The sequence below is a fragment of the Ictalurus furcatus genome, chromosome 19 (assembly GCF_023375685.1).
Source record: "Ictalurus furcatus strain D&B chromosome 19, Billie_1.0, whole genome shotgun sequence".
NCBI lineage: Eukaryota > Metazoa > Chordata > Actinopteri > Siluriformes > Ictaluridae > Ictalurus > Ictalurus furcatus.
The window spans coordinates 9,735,143-9,750,702 of NC_071273.1; the positions used below are offsets into that span (position 1 = coordinate 9,735,143).

General features: G+C 39.7%; 1 protein-coding gene across 2 annotated transcripts in view; it reads left to right on the forward strand.

The window, feature by feature from the left end:
• gata3 (GATA binding protein 3) overlaps positions 1 to 14,843 on the forward strand; it is a 19,831-nt gene extending 4,988 nt beyond the window's left edge. Inside the window, exons 2-6 of one of the 2 annotated variants that reach the window (XM_053650797.1) lie at positions 1,653 to 2,038; positions 3,946 to 4,515; positions 7,711 to 7,856; positions 10,833 to 10,958; positions 13,387 to 14,843. In XM_053650797.1, coding sequence (XP_053506772.1) covers positions 1,810 to 2,038; positions 3,946 to 4,515; positions 7,711 to 7,856; positions 10,833 to 10,958; positions 13,387 to 13,677 — 1,362 coding nt within the window. In that variant the 5' untranslated portion in view covers positions 1,653 to 1,809 and the 3' untranslated portion in view covers positions 13,678 to 14,843. Of the gene's footprint in view, positions 1 to 1,256; positions 2,039 to 3,945; positions 4,516 to 7,710; positions 7,857 to 10,832; positions 10,959 to 13,386 lie in introns of those variants that run through there. The other variant, XM_053650798.1, reaches the window with a different exon arrangement.
• The last annotated feature ends 717 nt before the right edge of the window (positions 14,844 to 15,560 follow it).

A 15,560-nucleotide genomic window follows, 5' to 3' on the forward strand; every position in this document is an offset into this window, starting at 1 on the left:
TAAATGAGTAAAGTCTCACAACGTCATGTGCCACTAAGGGTCAAGACGGAGATTCAGTCTGGATTTTGTAAAGCTTTATACGCACAAGAAAAGCCTCTGTTTTCCTCCAGAATTAAGGAGAGTGCATCAGGTAGGGGACAAAGGAAGTGTTGCATGGCGAAAACGTCTAAACCCCATTTTGAACAAGCACAGGATGTGAGCCTTAATGAAAGTGTAAAAGAAATCTCGCGCATGCCACCGCGAGAGGACGCACTGTCACGTAGTTTTAAGAGAACAGCTGCCACTGTTAACAAGCTCTGACACACACACACACACACACACACATATGAACGAGGTCACAGGAAGACTGGAGGTTAGGAGGCTACTTTAATAGATTACATAAAAACACTAAATTAATCCGTATTTATTTAACAGTTTGTAGTACATTTATTTATACAGACCTAATACCTAATGCTGTATGTATTAAGAAGACAATTCAGTAGTTAGCTGCGAACAAGGGTATAATAATAATAATAATAATAATAATAATAATCTGTTTAAGTAGGCTACATATGAACAAGGTAACAACGCGTTATATTTTTTTCCTTGCTATATCTTACATATACGCCTTACTTCCAGGGGAATTTCTGACTTTTTGAAATTTTGTAAAGATTGTACATTTACATTGTAGTTAAGCTACATATTATGTTTTTTATTTTAATTCTGCGCATTTTTGCTTGAATGTGTGAATAACTACGCCTATATATATATGAAACTGATGTATAATATAGTGACAGAGAAGGATTGTGTGTGTGTGTGTGTGTGTGTGTGTGTGAATGAAGTGTCCAAATGTGTTGTGAATGGGAGTGTGTATGTGCGTGCACAGGCAAAGAGGAAGAGTTCCAAAGCTCCTGGTCATCTTTCCCTGCATGGCCTCCACTTTATTCAATTAGTCCGAGCAGTGTGGCCCCTCCCCTACCGATGACACTGAGCGAGAGAGAGAGAGAGAGAGAGAGAGAGAAAGACCCTCCTTAAGTTGCGTCGCGCCACAAGCTGTCTGCGAGCATTGAGCTGCCTGGCGCCATCCTAAAAGAATGCCTTCACTGTAAAAAAAAAAAAAAAAAAAAAAAAGGAAGAGAGAGAGAGAGAGAGAGAGAGAGAGAGAGAGAGCAACGCTGAGACGGTGCTAGGTTTAGACGGAGAGGCAGGGAGCAAATAGAGGGAGGTGGGACGGACGGAGGGAGGGAGGGAAGAGGTAGTCAGTAGGGGGAGGGAGGGGGGGTTGGGTTAGAAGGTTTTACCGCTGTGCATAAACAGAGATTTTGATCAGTGCGTTAAAAGTTTCGGTGGAGTCCGCGCGCACTGACACTCTCCACAGCAACCCGACCTGTTGAGTCCGCGTGCGCCGTCACGGAGTAGAAAAACCGTAAAAACCCGTAGGAGCAGGACTCGGACAACACTGGACTTATTTATTATTTGTATACAAATCGCTATCAGAGGGCGCTCTTTGCATTTTTTATGTGTGTTTGTAAATCCCATGTGACATTTTATTAGTCGAACGTATTTATTGAAGCAGTCAGTGGCTGAAGAACGGACATTTTTTTTTTTTAACCCAATGATACAAAAAACAAGAACAACCCGGACGGCAAGGTAAAAGTTTTTTTTTTCTTCAGTTGCAGGTGATCCTCGGAAGTTACTTCTGAAGAAACGTCTGGATTAATCAGAGTCGGAATTTGGGACTTTCATAAATATTACTTGTTGTCTTTTACTTTCGTCGTGTGTGTATTATTTCCGCCCGCGTGTATATGAACGTTTGCTAAAAACGAAACGATGGAAGTGAGCGCGGAGCAGACCCGCTGGATAGGCCACCACCCTCACCATCATCCTCACCCGGTGCTGAACGGGCAGCACGCGGAGCCGCACCACCCCGGACTCGGCCACTCGTACATGGAGCCGCAGTATCCGCTCGAGGACATGGACGTGCTCTTCAACATCGACGGACAGAGCGGCCACCCGTACTACGGGAACCGGGCCGTGCAGAGGTACCCTCCGCCACACGGTGAGCATCTGATGCCTTTTATAGTACTGTAGCACAAACACATTTCAAACGAACACGCATTCAACAAGCACACACACAGCACCTATACAACACCTATACAGTGCTCAATTAGTCCTTACACTGTTTAAACTGTCACCTATTGCTTGAACTGAATTTTATTATTAATGTTTAAATATCTAATTCAGCTTTATTAACTCAACACTGCAGGATGTGCAGGCGGAATTCAATTTAACTCAACACTTTGAGTTTCTTCTTCTTATTATTATTATTGCTGCTTGTTTGCATTTTGTAACTAAATTACTAAGTAGACTGTAATATAAGATTAACAGTAAAAAACAAACAAACAAACAAAAAAAAACAAACAAGCGTTTCTTTACTGCATTAATAAATTCTTTTAAAAAAGGGAACAAATCTGCTACAAGTGTTTTTCTCTCGAGTGGTGTGCCACTAGTTTCACATCTTTCTAGTGTTCTGCTGTCAGCTCGTATTTGAGACTCTAACTCAAATGTACTGTTTTCTTCATTCGCGGGCTTTTCATGTAAGAAAAAATAATACACGCTGCACAATCGGCGTTTTGAATTTAGATTCAATTCTTATTTCTACAAAGCCTATTTATTTATCCTTCTTATTTGAAGTGACAGAAGTGTCCGCTGTAGATAATTTGCTAACTTGACAATAATGCGTCGTTAAATTTAAATAAGCTAATTATTATTATTATTATTATTATTATTATTATTATTATTATTATTATTATTATTATTTAAAGTGAGTTGATGCCTTACAAATAACCCAACACATTTCAGATAGCTACATGAAAGATTCTCTGGGCGGAGAAATAATGTTCTTGTTGTTACTGGGGTTAATTTATTGCCGTTACATCGTGAGCCGTGTGCATGCAGGAAAAGGCCTTACTTTGTTTCTCTTTTGAAGCTCGTCTCTTTCAGACATCTCAGTACTTTCAGATTTTCCCCGCACTTGAGGCAGATACTGAGGGAGGAGTGTTGGGTATCGACGGCCTCGATAATGAGAGCTAATGACATATGCATTAGGTGTTTATTGTGAATCCTTCAGGCCCAAGCGCACTTTCATCCTGCAGTATCGTTTAAGTTCTTTTTTTTTTTTTCCTACACGTAAAACAACCGAAATTAGTTTCTTTCAGCATCGCAGAGATATGAGACTAGATCTGCAAATGTAGTGCAACATACACCACAATACATACACCACAATACATACACCATAATCCTGGTACTGAATTATCACCCGCATTGTTTTTCATTTAGATACAGTTCAATTCAAATGCGCCAAAATTATCATTATTATTGTTATTATTATATTATTATTATTATTGTTATTATTATATTTTTATCATTATTATTATTATTATTATTATTGTTATTATTATTATTATTATTAATAATAATAATAATAATAATAATAATAATAATAACTCAATTTTACTTAGAATTTTACTTCAAACGAAATGCTGTAGTAAATTTGATACTATAGGTTTTGGCAGTATATAATTTTGCTTTAATTTACAATTATTCTCCTTTGGATCAGTTTAAGATTGATGCTATATTGTCAGTCGGGCTATACTTTGTATTTTTAAAAAATCTCAAACACTGTGATGAAAATTGCACTCAATTTTTTCAGAAGTTGTATAATTACCCACACAATATTTGTTATTTAGCTGGTACAGATTTCCTAATGTTTTATTTTTCTCGTGGTTTTCAATGTGGTTTTAAAACCTGACAGTCTATTAGTGATGCCACTGCCTGTTTTTTGTCATGTGGTTTGAAACGGCTTGAAACTGAGTGTTTTGATTTAAACAAAAAAAGAAGAAGAAAAGCGGTGACGTTGGTGACTTTTTTGTTAACAGGCCTATGTGTTTGTATGTGCTTTTTCAGGTAGTCAGGTGTGTCGCCCGTCACTACTGCACGGCTCTCTGCCATGGCTGGAGAGCAGTAAAGGGATCGGATCACACCACGGGGCCTCACCCTGGAACCTGGGCCCCCCTTTTCCCAAAGCACCGCTGCACCACGGCTCCCCGGGGCCTCTGTCTGTCTACCCTCCTCCGCCCTCGTCCTCCTCCTCTTCTTCCTCTTCCTCCTCTTCACTGTCGGCTGGCCATGCCAGCCCTCACCTCTTCACGTTCCCTCCCACTCCTCCAAAAGATGTTTCCCCAGACCCAGCTGTGTCCTCGCAGTCCTCTGGTTCTTCACTGCGGCCCGAAGACAAAGAGTGCATCAAGTACCAGCTGCCCGAGGGCATGAAGCTGGATGCAGCCCACGCCCGTGGCATGGCCATCGGAGCAGGCACAGTGGCATCATCCTCCTCTGCCGCGCATCACCCCATCGCCACTTACCCTCCCTATGTGTCCGATTACGGGCCGGGGCTCTTCCCACCCAGCAGCCTGCTAGGTGGGTCCTCCTCTAGTTATGGTTCCAAAACGAGACCAAAAACAAGGTCCTGTTCAGGTAGGCGTGCGCTTTATTACCCATTTTGATTCAACTTAACCACAACATAGGCAAAGCATTTCACCATGGCCTTTATATTTGTTATAATTTTACTAATTTTCCTCACAAACAGCCTCCCGGGGTCAGGGCCTGAAAATGTCTGCCAGTGCCAGGGCCTCACAGCAAAAATCCACAAGGTTGAAATAACTCTTACAGTGTTTAAATGAAACCTGCAGTGTTAATTTGTGTCCAACTGGCCTTATATGAGAAGTGTTAATTTAACACTGGGGACTTCACTATGCTGTTTCCTCAAATCATAGGAAAGGCCACAATCTGTTCCCCCCCCCCCTACAATCCGCAATTACCTGCTTGTGTGTTGGTCTTGTATTATCCATGTCAAGCAAACCAACATCATTAGGGAACCATAATGCTGGAATATTAGAAGGATATTCTCAATATAATCATTGATGACTATAAACTAATACAAATAGGGTGGTTTAAAAGGTAAAATTATTTAAATAATAAGAGGTAGTAGAAGTAAATAAATTTGGACACAGATTTGTTTGTAACCATCTGGCTTGCTTTCGCTTCCTTTATGATTAAAGGCCTACATTAGACTATATCTATTGTTGTCCAGTGATAAAGCCGAATTAAGTCCACCATGCGGGATAATTAAACATTGGCCAATTTGTTCCGACTAGTCCGTTTTTTTTTGTCCTGGTGTTTGCAGTTTTTTTTTTTTTTCATCTCTTCTGATCCCGGTCTCCGCAGTGTTTTATGTGTTTAAGTTAATCCACTTACATTCAGCCTGCTGCGCTGTTTATTTTAGCGCTGAAACTCTGATGGAGAGGCCGGATGCTGCTGCATGAATCTCTATCCAAACACGGAGGGAAATTAGTGGGGGGGGGGGGAAAGGTCACAGAGTCACCAGCAACCAAACCGGTTTTACTAGCAAAATACCGCTGTCAAAAAATGACTCATCCTATTTTACTCATCATTTTATTTATTTATTATTTTTTAAAACGTTTATTTTTACACTGTGTTAGCATAGCCTACTAGTTGGGCTTAAAAATAGCATTTAAGACAACCAGATTAACCAAAAACAAACCTTATAGCCTAATATTATGCTGTGGATATCAGGAAACATATTTTATTTACCCTTAGGCTATTTATCATAAATATATATTTGTTTCCAGTGTTGAACAGTAATGGTCTGCAGTTATTTCTTCCACGTTACCACTTATCAGCACAATTCGTTAGCCACAGTGCTTCGTCAATTAATTGATTGATTAATTAATTAAGTCATTCATTAAAAATACGTCAAGTAGCAATGTAAAAAATGTTAGACGGTTGACACATTTTGACGCTGCTGAAAATGACTATACTCACCTCATGCAGTCTGTTTACTAAGCTAGCATTTGTGAACTAAACTAACTAACGCAACTCTTCCAATTAGAGCTTTAGCTTAGCGTAAATAAACCTCGCGATATTTTTACGTGCCGTGTGTTCCCGCGATATGTGAACGTGACGATGTTAAATTCGAAATAACAGGTCGCTAATTAAACCGGTCTAGGTTAGATTTATGCTAGGCTATCTCGGGTGAAAATGTGAATATTACCAGTTTGTTGTGGTATGTGTAAGTCGGTTTGCTACATTAAAGGCGATAATAAGATACTTTATAGTTTGTTGATATCACTCACCTGCTATGTGTACATGTGTGTACATACTTAAACCTGAAATGTTTCATTTTGTGGTCAAGCTGCAGCCCACAAACCCGGTACAAGCTTTACGCAACACAAGGCGATATTACAGTGCAGATTGAGACGCCCACGTAATACATTTCTTTTAATTTTTGCAATAGATTAAATGGTTCGAATCGTTTTTAACTGTTACGGTTTATTATAAGGCTGTACATAACAGTGTAAGCAAGTTCTTTTGACTATAGGCTATAGGACGGGTTGCAAAAGTAAAGACATAAATCTTTTTTTTTTTTTTTTTTTAAACCGAAAGTTTATCCTGTATGTGGCTCTGACCGAAAGCTGCAGCAGCACTAAATGATATACCGAGTTTGTATTCGGCACTGTATTTTTTTCCTCTTTGTGTATGGACCAGAGCCTAGTGCAGCGGCGTGACACCGAGCATGCGCGCGCGCTCCGACTGTCACTCAAACTGGGGGAAAAGAGGCCTGCACTGTTTTAATTACGCGCGCTCGCACGCGCACTCTCTCTCTCTCTCTCTCTCTCTCTCTCTCTCTCTCTCACACACACACACACACACACACACACACACACACACACACACACACACACAAACAAACAGCAAGTTACACATGGAGTCTAAATGAACCCAATGCAAATCAGAACATTAAAATTCTGGATTTATTATTATTATTATTATTATTATTATTATTATTATTATTATTATTATTGTGCCTTATTCTATCCCTAGTTCCCTAGCTTTATTATGGCCTGACGGACCGGGAGATTGTTTGATAGGAAATGAAATATACTCATGACCCGTAATATAGGCCTACCCATAATAATGCACACCTTTAATCCGTATTCCGAATAAGCGGAGTTATATTTCCAAAATATCATCCTCGTGTTTATCCTCTACATTATGATGGATTTGACAAGACCTGTATCCGTTACATCACCTATTGAAAAAGCTCTACTCAGATCTTGCACGATGTGCACTTCAAAATATATTATTATTATTATTATTATTATTATTATTGTTGTTGTTGTTGTTGTTGTTGTTGTTGTTGCTGCTGCTGTTCTTCTTCTTCTTGTTCTTTTTGTTGCTGTTGTCGTGTTTGTTAATTTTAAATTATACTATTGCATGTCGGGCGCATTTGACTATGCTATATTTTTAAGCAAAGCAAAGCAATGTTATACTGTATATAGGTCTTTATATATATATATATATATATATATATATATATATATATATATATATATATATATATATATATTTACTATGTTTATCTGTAGTGTTGTTTTAAAATGCGACTTTAAAAAGCGAATTTAGTTTGCTTGTGAGTGGAGTATCACGCATCTCTGCACATGTTTGTGTGCGCTTTAATTTGCCATATTTATTTTATCATTTAGGCGATACTTGCATATATTTTGAGCCATAGTCACTTCTATGTGTTTGTACTTTAGTCAGTGCTTCATGTGCATGTGGTTTACAAATGTGCATGTTTTGTGCGTGCAGAGGGCCGGGAATGCGTGAACTGCGGAGCCACTTCAACTCCTCTCTGGCGGCGGGACGGAACAGGCCACTACCTGTGTAACGCGTGCGGACTTTACCACAAGATGAACGGGCAGAACCGACCTCTTATCAAGCCCAAGCGGAGACTGGTACGCCTTTCCCCTTAATCCCTATCTCAAGTACCCAAGTGGACGCATGAACTGGGAATTTACAAGGATTTGAGCTAAAATAATTTTAGGTAAATTTATTTTAAACAAAATAATAATAATAATAATAATAATAATAATAATAATAATAATAATAATTATTATTATTATTATTATTATTATATACTTATAATATTATTATAACAACCTTTGACACATGTTTAAAATTTTTATCCGTGTCAGTGTAGGCCTAACAAAAAAAAAAAAAAAAACAAAGCCCGCATTTCAATCTAATTAAGTCTAATCAAACACCCGTACACTTTGTATCACGGAATCACGGGACTGTGACGGACAGTATTTACATTTTAGACATGTCCACTATAGCTAATGCACGAGTGTAGTATTCCGTACACGTCAGTAGATCATAGCTACACTTGACCGTTCCTGCTAATTTAACAGTAAAATAGTCGAATAAATTGCACCTCCTGTTCATGTATTAAATGTTAATTGATATAATTGTTATACTATTTATTCTTTTTTTAAAATTATTTTTTACAATTTCCGTATAAACTGTTTATAAGACCACACATGCTCCTATTTAGCTTAAAATATCAGTAGATATTGACAAATCCCAAATACATGATATAAAGTTTGCGGGTGTGAACGCGTTAGAGGAAAGTGGAAACTCGGAACAGCTTCTCCCACAATTTAATACAAAAACGTATTAAATATGATTTTTTTAGACAATGAGCAGAAAGTCTTATTCTTATTATAGGCTTTATTATAAAATAAAAATGTTTTATTCAATAAATATGCCAGATACACTCTGCAGGCCTACAGATGCTTCACTGAAAGCATGTGATCGGAATACTCACACTTATTTATTTATTTATTTATTTAAATTTACAGAGAGCACCAACATCTTTTACGCTGTGAAATCGGGCATTTCCGTGAAAGACGAAAAACGCCGATGTAGCGTATGGAACGCTGTTCTCTTACGTCACTACATTCTGGAACATATCATCACGCAGGCGCTGCAACTAAAACCGTTATAGCTTGATTTCAGCCGGAAAGCGACTTGACGTCACCGTTGCTCATTATTACTCAAAATTACTCATCAGTATTGATGTGGCGAAAACGCTTGTTAGTTTGCCAGTTAGTTAATATAAACATACTGTACATCAAGTGCAATCTGTACACAGCGCAGTATAGGTTGTTACGCTTTAAGTAGTTCTAACATCATGATGCATTTCAGTAGTAACAAACATAATTGTCTCATGCATTTCTAAACCAGCATGGGCGTCTTTTCCCTCTGTGGTCTGAGTTATGTTTAATTTTTGGAATGAAAGTTCTTCTAGCACATGCCTGCTGTCAAATGCATACTAATGTCCTCAGGGTTCCTCAAAGATCATGAAACAAATTACACCTGAAGGTTTTGAACACACACACACACGCACAAAAATGGCGGCTGGGATTTGGTGCACAGTCTCAATGATTATGCAAGACAGAATCGCTAGTAATGTACACCTCTAACATATAGGCCTACATAGATTTAAGGAAGAAATGGACCACGGTTTCTTGTTTCTTGGCTAGAAGAGACCAATTAATAGTTTACTGAAGTAAAATATAGCTGTGTCGTACTTAATGTCAGCTAAAATAGAGCTAGGCGTTAAAATGTGACAACATTAAAGACGTTTAAAGGTGAATGCCCTGCATGCAGACTGTCTTTCTAGATTTAGATATACCTCATTCAAGACAGGGGAAACTGTCAGAGGGCAGCTCTATTTTGGCAGCTCTCTCTGTCTTTCTCTCTCTCTCTCTCTCTCTCTCTCTCTCTAATGTAAAAAGCTGACTTCCCAGGAAAAGGCTGCCGGATATCTGAGCACTGCTGATAAAGTCCCCAGCCTAAACATAAAGGCAGGCGGAGGGGGCAAGAGTCACCACGACTCCTCAGAAGGGGGGGGGGTGCACTGTGAGGGGGGCGTATGGGAGAAAGAGGGAGCGTGTGCATGAGAGAGAGAGAGACAGAATGGGGATAAAAAGAGAGCAAGTGTTGGGGTATACTACTATGATTCCTTTCTACCGATGATCAACAGAGTAGTGAAGGGTTTCCCTGCTACCTTTACATATTTTTTTCCGCCTCACTGCTCATTTAAAAGAACAGCTAATAAACCCATCTGTAGGTTTTTCAATATATTTGTAGTCCAGCTGCTTTTTTTGTGTGTATTTGTACAAATGTTAATGTGTTTATGATTACAACACTTAATTCCGTCAATGATTTAACTTTACTTATTTATGATCATCTTCAATGAACTTTTTTTTTTTTTTTTTTTTTTTAACAAACTGAATCGTGCAAAATGAAGCAGAAGACAAGAACAGATGGTACATATTAAGAAGATGAAGTTATGTATACAGTTGGCCTGAAGAAAAACAGAAAGAGCAAGATTCTGGGATGTGGAGAAGCAAGAAAACATGCGACATGAATATAAATCCATCTTTGAGTGTGTTGCCCATGGAAAAAACTATTTGTGGGCAATGCAGAGTGACGGCAATGAAATTTACGCTGGCTCTAATTGAATAAACTGTCAGCGTGATTGTTTTAAATACGAGACAGGAGCGTCATCTTGCCCGCTCTTAATGCTAACTTCTCCGTTTAACAGGAAAATTTCATCAGCCTTAATGGTTGCCATTTAAGCCTACACTTTTTTGCCCTTTTATAAATATTTGCATTTGAGGGAATATATTTTTAGCACAGTCAAGGGATGGCTGTTAGAAGCTTCTTTGGCACATTATTCCTTCAACGTCATTCTACATCACAGAAAAAGCTGTCCGTCAGCCATTGGATGAGAAAGATTAGAAGATATAGTGTAGAAGGTTAATATATGGTCATGTATGGTTGGTACACTATGGGTATGAACGGCCGAGGTGTGTCAGCACAGGTCACTATGACTGATCCCTCTGTTTCTCTGACTCTTGCAGTCTGCTGCACGGCGAGCGGGAACCTCCTGCGCAAACTGTCAAACGACCACGACGACGCTGTGGAGGAGAAACGCCAACGGTGACCCGGTGTGCAATGCCTGCGGCCTGTACTTTAAACTGCACAACGTAAGTGTCTGATCTGAGCTGATCTTTCTTTCCTAAATTACTGTCCGTGAGTTGAAAATTTCTGACTTTAATAACAAGACTGCGTGAAAAATTGTTCAACACACACACACACACACACACACACACACACACACAAACAAATCCCGCTATTCCCAGTCCAGCAATCAAGTAGAATAAATACATGAGGAAAATGATGATGATGATGATGATTATTATTATTATTACTGTAATGATTATTATACTTTTTATTTCTATTATTAGAATGACAGGTCATAGTTTGTTGCAGTAGCCTTTATTAAACTCTATTATTGCACTCGTAATTGTTTTTGGATGACTCTTATCAGCCAAAGCTTAGGTCAACCAACAGAAACGAATATTTCTGCACTGGATAGAATCATCTGATGTGACCTAGTTACCCAGTGAATTTGCAAAATGAGTTTTATTTGGGTCTTGAAACAAATCCGAAATTTCGCTGAACCTTCTGTTTCTCTTCTCTTAACCTTAACCTCTATCAAAGGCACACTGAAACTCTATGAGAGAATGAAACCTTGCACTGGTGTGTGTGTGTGTGTGTCTGTGTGTGTGCGTGTGTGTGTATGTGCGTGTGTGTGTGTGTCACACTGGCTTTGTACTGAAGCGTCTCACACTGAGCTTGTGGTCACCCTGAATCTTTTTGGAGTAGAGTATGGAGGGTGGTCTTAGCACAGTGGTTAGAGTATGTATGGTAACCACAGTGTGTATGTGTTTATTGTGACGGTCAAGGATATTTAACACAGAAATACTTACATCAAGCATCAGTCTGACAAACTTTGGTGTCTGTTGTCTGTAACGCTTTGCTCTGCACGACTGACACAAACATCTAAGGGAAACCACAGTTGTGTGTGTGACTCTGCTCCTTCATTGTAGTGTGAGTAAAGCAGTCAGTAAACAGAGAGCCGACTCCCCACCACTGACCTAGTGAGCACTGAATTACCAGAGAAGGCCATAAAAGCCAGTCTGGACCATATTCTTACATATCTCAAAAACATCTTTCACATCTTTTCAATGATATCGTGCACACAGAATCCACTACGGTGATTACACACAATGGTATAAGCATCTAGCTGTAGGTGTACTCTTCATTACCTTAGCCTGAATAGAGAAGGACAAAAAAGCAGTTCTGTCCAAATGTAGCTCTAAACATTGTGGCACTGCTCCAAGTGCATACACTGATGAAGCGAGGTGAAGGAGGCTAAGACAGAGCTTATGAGGATGATAAAAAGAGAGAATGAGGGTGCGAAAGAGACAGTAACAGAGCAAGTGAGAAAGAGGGAGAGAGAAAGAGAGAGAGAGCTAAAGGCTAAGGAGTGCAATTGTGTGATGGTGATGCTGGCTGGCAGGAGAGTGAGGTGTCGTGGCAGTGCCACTGTGCCCGCGTTTGCCGAGCCAGAGTCTGGGGTTTCTCTCCTTGGCAAGCCTGGCATCAGCTGTGCCTGGTGTCAAGGAATCAACAGCTAATTCCAGCCTGGTGCCGATATGACCTGACACACACACACACAAACACACACACACACACGTTTTTCTTACTATCCTTGTAAGGACCTTCCGTTAGCATAATTATTAATGATGTGCTACACCTACTCTAACCATAATCTTAACCTCTGTAACTAAAAGGAAACCTTTTATGACTTTTATGTATTTTTTTTTTTAAATAAAAGCTGCAGTTTTTGATATCTGTGAAATCAAAACCCAACCATTTAGACACTGATGGTTCCTCTGCTGCTGTTCAAATGAACTGAAACTAACTAGCAGTCCTAACGTCCTTTCCTCAAAGACCACTATAGACCTTTCTCACCTATACATCTCATATTCGTTAGGAAATTGTCTGCATTTAAATGCTTTCATAAATTGTTTCCACTCACATGCTGCAGATTGATCTGGCGTTCACACTGTCAAGTGATAAAGGTAGCCATTCATGTTTTACGTAGGTTTGGGACATTCAATTCAAACATCAGCAGCAAGCGACATTTTAAGTGTGATGTTCTCGATTGAATGAGAATTAGTTCAAACAGTAAAGCAGCAAATCCACCAGTGATTGGCACAAATGAATGATCACATGGAGCAGTTTGTCTGATGTCTCCCAATTTCAGTTCCTGAAAAGTAACTGTGTAAGTTATATGTATAAAACTGTATACATTTGGGCTGCTACCATTTGTTATTGGGACATACTGGGCAGACCACAAACCTGTAGATACACACGATTTGTTGTTTGCTAGTATGAATTGTGGGTCAAACCATTAACAATGCTCTTTTAATGCAAATGTGTCTTTTAATATTTTAAAAAAGCTCTGATAGTCTGAATTGTTTTTTTTTTAACCATTTAATACCTTTGATATCTTTGGTTACGCAGTGTTAACAAATCCCCGAAACTTTTCTCTCTCCGCCACAGATCAACCGACCACTCACTATGAAGAAGGAAGGCATCCAGACCCGCAACAGGAAGATGTCCAGCAAGTCCAAGAAGAGCAAAAAGTCGCAGGACAGCATGGACGACTTCTCCAAGAGCCTGATGGAGAAGAGCAGTTCCTTCAGCCCGGCCGCCCTTTCACGGCACATGACCTCATTCCCGCCCTTCTCACACTCGGGCCACATGCTGACCACGCCCACTCCGATGCACCCTTCCTCCAGCTTGCCCTTTGCTCCCCACCACCCTTCCAGTATGGTGACCGCTATGGGTTAGGGGTTAGGCTACTTCCAACCCTGACCGTGACCTCAGCCTCAACCACAACTCCTCAACCTTTGACCCTTAACCCCTAAAACCTGCTCTCTCCTGGCCCACAGATGACTGCTATGAGCCCTGTAAAACTTTTGTACGTCCCTACTTCTCACCAACATGAGACTGAAAGTGAGAGAAAAAGAAAGTGAGAGAGTGAGACTTTCTTCATCCTCCATTCTTGGAGCCTCTGACAGCGTGCTTACATTGTTAAACTTATAACGTCACCACCATTATTCGTGTACAGGTTCCTTCTCTCATCGTACAGACACCCAGAAGTGAAGCAGAAAGGTTTAAACTCTGTTCTCCTTCCATCCATCCATCCATCTTTTGATTCATCCCTCCATCTCAACTCATCATCCTTCCCTTTGGTTTTCTTCAACGAGAGATAAGAACTCCACGATGTGTGAAAAACACAGAGGAGACAGACTCTGCATATATTTGTACAAATTGTATGAAATACAGTACATTTAAAGACTTTTTAAAAGAGAGAAAAAGACTAACAAGGATGGGGGGGGGAGTCCACGGGCAGCTAACGACAAGAAGGGTACGACTTAAACCTGGAGGAAAGACAAGATGCCGAAGCGGGACATTGTAGTGGCTCTTCCTTGTAAAGAAGGAGACAGAGACAGAAAGAAAAGAAGTGAGAATAAAGGAATGTGGGCTCTCTGTGTAATGGAATGGTGTGTAATGCATTAACGCTTGTGTAGTCAGGTCTGTTCCTCTGACTGCCAGCTACTCTTCTGGATGTGTAATAGGTCTTGGGCAATCGGTTTATGTTCACGACAAACACACACACACACACACACACACACACACACACACACACACACACACACATATTCTTATTACACACGACCACCTGTTTTGTTCACCTTAAAAACTTTCTTCTGGCCCAGGTTATATGCATTGTGAAAAAAAAGTTCCTGTATTTGTTATTTGTATGTATAATTCAGAGTACCAAAAATACGAAAGAAACAAAGATGTAGAATTATTTCTTTATGTAATGCAGACTGAATGGTTGTACAAATTTAATAATCAATAGTGTAAAAAAAAAGACTTGCTTTTTTTTGTTGCGTAATTTTTTTCCCCTCTTTGAAAATAATAAACTAGTTTAATCTCTGTTCACATCATGCATACATTTGAGGAAGTGTTCTTTCTTTCGTCTTCTCATCTACGTGTGTGTGTGTGTGCGCGTGTGTGTGCTAGTTCTTAATCGTGATATCAGTCACAAGGCATCTGAGGTCTTTTAGGACACATCCTACTGTGGAGGCCTAATGCTAATAGGAAGGCCTGAAATAAAATGCAGCTTGTTAATGGTCATTGTTTAGTTTATCACATACACACATACACACACACTGCAGTGGCTAGGTTCGTGATAGAAAGGGAACCCTCATAACCCATCAGAGCTTCCTGATATGTAGCAATAAATAAGTATGCTAACTATACACTGAAACTCAGCCATGCATAAAAAAGTGTTTCAGTGATGGGTTGCTCAAGCGGATGTCTTAAGGTTGCTATTTTTCCCTTGACTCATCCTAAATGTTTAGCATCCTGTTGGAGGTGTGATGTTCAAAATGGTGTATTTTTGTCGAACAGCTCTCAAACAGAACCTGTGGTCAGGCCCCTTAATTAGCAGGGGAAAACCAACTTGAAATGTTGACCTAATATTAAGAACACAAGGGGCAAATGTAATGCCACAATAGGAGGATTTAACTTTCTAAACATAATGAGTCATACAGCCATTTCACTCAGCTTTCGTGCGACGGGATGCAGGAACTCGGGTTCCGCATGCCAATTTGATTCTGTAACCCTGAAGGAATGTCCATTAATATCAATATGGCCGCAGA